At 59.2% G+C, this 5,114-nt stretch overlaps 1 protein-coding gene across 1 annotated transcript; it reads left to right on the top strand.

Moving 5' to 3' along the window:
• Positions 1-957: 957 nt before the first annotated feature.
• LOC103800063 (nuclear receptor-binding protein 2-like) lies at positions 958-5,111 on the top strand (the record flags this gene model as incomplete). The annotated part of the gene is made up of 8 exons (XM_009072430.1): positions 958-1,008; positions 1,108-1,203; positions 1,921-2,053; positions 2,684-2,786; positions 2,908-2,958; positions 3,900-4,035; positions 4,526-4,579; positions 5,080-5,111. Coding segments are annotated over exons 1-8 (620 nt in total), but the record flags the coding sequence as incomplete, so codon positions are not given.
• Between the last annotated feature and the right edge of the window lie 3 nt (positions 5,112-5,114).

Here is a 5,114-nt window from a genome sequence, read left to right on the forward strand (position 1 = left end):
GCAGGGACAGCACAGGGCAGGGCAGGGCAGGGGAAGGTGTGCAGGGGGAGCAGGTAAGGGCAGGGATCAGGGCAGGTGTGGACAGAGGGTGAGCAGGGACAGGGGAGAGCAGAGGGAAGGCAGGTGAGGAGGGCACAGAGAGCAGGTGAGGGCAGGTGAGCACAGGGAGAGGGCAGGGGAGGGAAGGTGTGCAGGGGTGAGGGCAGGGGAGGGCAGGGCCAGGACAGGTGTGGGCAGAGGGTGAGCAAGGACAGGGGAGGGCAGGGGGAGCACAGGGGCAGGGCAGGTGTGTGGGGACAGCACAGGTGTGTGGTGACTGGGCAGGTGTGTGGGGATACACATCTGCAGGGATGGAGTGGGCGGGCACACAGGTGTGGGCACAGGGACAGGTGTGGCACAGGGACAGGTGTGAGCATGGGACAGTTGTGGCACAGGGACAGGTGTGAGCACAGTACAGGTGTGACATCGGGACAGGTGTGAGCACAGGGACAGGTGTGAGACAGGGACATATGTGAGCACAATACAGGTGTGACACGGTCAGGTGTGACACAGGTGTAAGCACAGTACAGGTGTCACACAGTGCATGTGTGAGCACAGGGACAGGCGTGACACAGGACAGGTATGAGCACATACAGGTGTGGCACAGGGACAGGTGTGACACAGTACAGTTGTGGCACAGGGACAGTTGTGGCACAGAGACAGGTGTGAGCACAGGGACAGGCGTGACACAGGACAGGTATGAGCACATACAGGTGTGGCACAGGGACAGGTGTGACACAGTACAGTTGTGGCACAGGGACAGTTGTGGCACAGAGACAGGTGTGAGCACTGTACAAGTGTGGCACAGGGACAGGTGTGGCACAGGGACAGGTGTGGCACAGGGACAGGTGTGACACAGCCCCAGGTGTGTCCAGGTGCTCCCGTGCCCCTCACCTGCCGTGTCCCCCTGCAGAGCAGACAGATGGCACAGCCGTGGACATCTTCTCCTTCGGGATGTGTGCGCTGGAGGTGAGGGCAGAGCCCCCTGGGGCTCCCCAGGAGCTGGGAATGGCCTGGAGCTCTCCAGGACCTCCCACCCTCCTCCTCCTCCTGCTCCTCCTCCCACAGATGGCAGTGCTGGAGATCCAAACCAACGGTGACACTCGAGTGTCCGAGGAGGCAATCGCCAGAGCGCGGCACTCGCTGGACGATCCCAACATGAGGGTGAGGAGCAGAGCTGGGAATGGGGTGGGAATGGGAAGGGGCTGGAGGTGTCCAGGGGTGGGGATGGAGCTGGGAAGGGGCTGGAGGTGTCCAGGGATAGGGATGGAGCTGGGAAGGGGCTGGAGGTGCCCAAGGAAGAGCTGGTCATGGCGCTCAGTGCTCTAGTTGACAATAGTGATGGTCACTGGTTGGACTCAGTGGTCTTGGAGGTCTTTTCCAACCTCAATGATTCCATGACAAAGGGCAGGACAAGGGGAGATGGTGGAGTCACCATCCCTGGAGGTGTCCGAGGACATGTCACTCAGTGCTCTAGTCAGCAATGGTGATGGTCACAGGTTGGACCTGATGATCTCAAAGATCTTGTCCAACCTCTGTGATTCCATGACAAGAGGCAGGAGGAGAGGAAACACCTCAAGCTGCACTAGGGGAGATTCAGGTTGGACAGCAGGAGGAATTTCTCCATGGGAAGGGCTGTCAGGCATTGGAATGTGCTGCCCAGGGAGGTGGTGGAGTCACCATCCCTGGAGGTGTCCGAGGACATGTCACTCAGTGCTCTGCTCTAGCTGACAATGGTGATGGGTCACTGGTTGGACTTGATGGTCTTGGAGATCTTTTCCATCCTCAGTGACTCAGGGAGATACATCTGTGAGGAGATCCATGGCTGGAGCAGGGAAGGTCCTGCTCTGCTCCATCTTCTGCCTCTGCTCTGCCCCTCAGGAGTTCATCCTGTCCTGCCTGACCCTGAATCCGGAGAAGCGTCCAACAGCCAACAACCTCCTCTTCCACCGCGTCCTCTTTGAGGTCCATTCCCTGAAGCTCCTGGCAGCTCATTGCTTCATCAACAACCAGTGTGAGTGGCCCTGAGACCATGGCCGGGGGTGCCCAACCTGTGGGGACATACTGGGACAGCTGGGAATGGTCAACTGGAGAGGAGAAGGCACCAGGGAGAACTTAGAGCTTCTTCCAGTGCCTCAAGGAGCTCCAAGAGAGCTGCAGAGGGACTTGGAGCCACCTGGGCTGGTGGGAGGTGTCCTGGGGAGGGCTGGATGAGCTTTAAGGTCTTTCCAGCCCAACCCATTCCATGATTCTGGAGCTCCAGTGCTCTGGAAGGTTGGGAATGTCCAGCCTGGAGGAGAGAAGCTCCAGAGAGACCTCAGAGTCCCTTCCAGTGCCTAAAGGAGCTCCAGTGGAGCTGCAGAGGGACTTGGGAGATGGCATGGAAGGACAGGACAAGGAGTGATGGTTTCAAGTGGATTTTAATGGGATACTGGGAAGAAATTCCTCATTCTGAAGATGTTAAGGGACTGGGATGGAATTCTCAGAGCAGCTGTGGCTGCTCCATCCCTGGGAGTGTCCCAGGCCAGGCTGGATGGGGCTTGGAGCCACCTGGGCTGGTGGGAGGTGTCCCTGGATGAGCTCTGAGGTCCTTCCCACCCAACTCATTCCATGGTTCGGAATTGTTCCTGTGCCTCTGCTCCAGACCTGATGCCAGAGAATGTGGTGGAGGAGAAGATCAAGGAGCTGGACCTGAACATGGTGATGGCAGAGATCCGGAGGGAAGGGCGGCCTGGGGCGCAGTGGAGGTGAGCAGGAGCAACAGAGGAGGTTCTCCAGCCTTGAGTCCAGGCCTTGCATCCAGCATGGAGATGGCACAGGAGGCCTCTCCTGCCTCCCCTGTGACCCTCCTGCCTCCTCCTCCCACAGGTACTCCGAGGTGTCCTTCCTTGAGCTCGACAAGTTCTTGGAGGATGTCAGGTGGGTTGGAGAAATCTCAGGTGGTTGGAGAGGATGTCAGGTAGTTGGAGAGGACCTCAGGAGGGTTGAAGATGGAGGGGCCAGAGCTGAGCTGAGGGGACAGAGTTGAGCTGAGGGACACAAGGGACAGGACTTGGGTGGAGGGGACAGAGTGAGGGACACGAGGAACAGGACTGAGGTGGAGGAGACAGTGAGGGACATGAGAGACAGGACTGAGGTGGAGGGGACAGAGTGAGGGACACGAGGGACAGGACTGAGGTGGAGGAGGCAGAGTGAGGGACGTGAGGGACAGGACTGAGGTGGAGGGGACAGAGTGAGGGACACGAGGGACAGGACTGAGGTGGAGGAGGCAGAGTGAGGGACGTGAGGGACAGGACTGAGGTGGAGGGGACAGAGTGAGGGACACGAGGGACAGGACTGAGGTGGAGGAGGCAGAGTGAGGGACACGAGGGACAGGACTGAGGTGGAGGAGGCAGAGTGAGGGACACGAGGGACAGGACTGAGGTGGAGGAGGCAGAGTGAGGGACACGAGGGACAGGACTGAGGTGGAGGAGGCAGAGTGAGGGACACGAGGGACAGGACTGAGGTGGAGGAGGCAGAGTGAGGGACACGAGGGACAGGACTGAGGTGGAGGAGGCAGAGTGAGGGACACGAGGGACAGGACTGAGGTGGAGGAGGCAGAGTGAGGGACACGAGGGACAGGACTGAGGTGGAGGAGGCAGAGTGAGGGACACGAGGGACAGGACTGAGGTGGAGGAGGCAGAGTGAGGGACACGAGGGACAGGACTGAGGTGGAGGGGACAGAGTGAGGGACATGAGAGACAGGACTGAGGTGGAGGGGACAGAGTGAGGGACATGAGAGACAGGACTGAGGTGGAGGGGACAGAGTGAGGGACATGAGGGACAGGACTGAGCTAGTTGTCCTCCCTGTCCATGTCCAGGAATGGGATCTACCCACTGATGAACTTCGCGGTGTCCAGGCCCCACGCGCTGCCCCGAGCTCTGTCCCAGCCCCAGGAGGACACTCAGAAGGCCAAGACTCCAACCCCAGAGCCCTTTGATGTGGAGACCAGGAAGGTGGGTCACAGCTAGGGCAGCAGGAGCTTGGTGTCCTCCCACAGCCTGCGCAGGGTCACCTGTCCCAAGCTCCTGCCCGAGGCTGAGCTGAGCCCCAGGGATCCCACAGACCCTTGGGCTGGAGCTCCTGGGCTCCACTGCCCCTGGAACCTTCTGGAGAAGCTCTTGGCTCTGCCTTCCCTTCTCCCTGGCCACGGAGGTGGCTTCTGCTCCTCGGTGGAGCAGAGCAATTGCCCCTGTCTGAGTTCCTGCTTATTGAACTCTTGGTTGAACTCCTCTTGGTTGAGTTCCTCCTGTTTGAACTCCTCTTGCTTCCTCCTCTGCGGAGCAGAAAAATTCCTCCTGGTTGAGTTCCTCCTGGTTCCTCTGTGGAGCAGAGGAGTTCCTCCTGGCTGGATCCCTCCCGGTCTCTGCCACGTGGAGTGGGAATCGCAGGATGCTGTGGGAATTCCAGGCCTGAGTCCGAACCACATGGATTTGTGTCCTGCAGGTGGTGCAGATGCAATGCAACATGGAGCTCAACGAGGACAAGTCCCAGTGGCATGTGAGGAGCCAACTGGGGCTGCACCGGGAATGGGGTGGGGATGGGAACTCTGGGAAATGGGAATGGGGAACAGGAATGAGGGATGGGAACTCTGACTGGGAAATGGGGATGAGGAATGGGAAATGGGGATGAGGAATGGGAAATGGGGATGAGGAATGAGGAATGGGGATGGGGATGAGGAATGGGGATGGGAGTGGGGAAAGGCAATGGGAGTGGGAAATGGGAGTGGGGAATGGGACTGGGAAATTGGATGGGGAATGGGAATGGGACTGGGAAACTGGATGGGGAATGGGAATACAGGATGGGGATTGGGGAATGGGACTGGGAAGTCTGGGAAATGGGACTAGAGATGGGAATGGGGGTGGGAAATTGGATTGGGAAGTGGGACTGGGGAGTGGGACTGGGAAGTCTAACTGGGAAATGACGTCTGTCCCTTCCCGGAGCTGCGGGGTTTGCTTCCGGTGGGAGCTCTCCCTGCTCTCTCTGCTCTGTGCCCTCAGCTGACTCTGCTGCTGATCCTGGAGGACAAACTGCA

The sequence above is a fragment of the Acanthisitta chloris genome, unplaced genomic scaffold, assembly GCF_000695815.1.
Source record: "Acanthisitta chloris isolate BGI_N310 unplaced genomic scaffold, ASM69581v1 scaffold16380, whole genome shotgun sequence".
NCBI lineage: Eukaryota > Metazoa > Chordata > Aves > Passeriformes > Acanthisittidae > Acanthisitta > Acanthisitta chloris.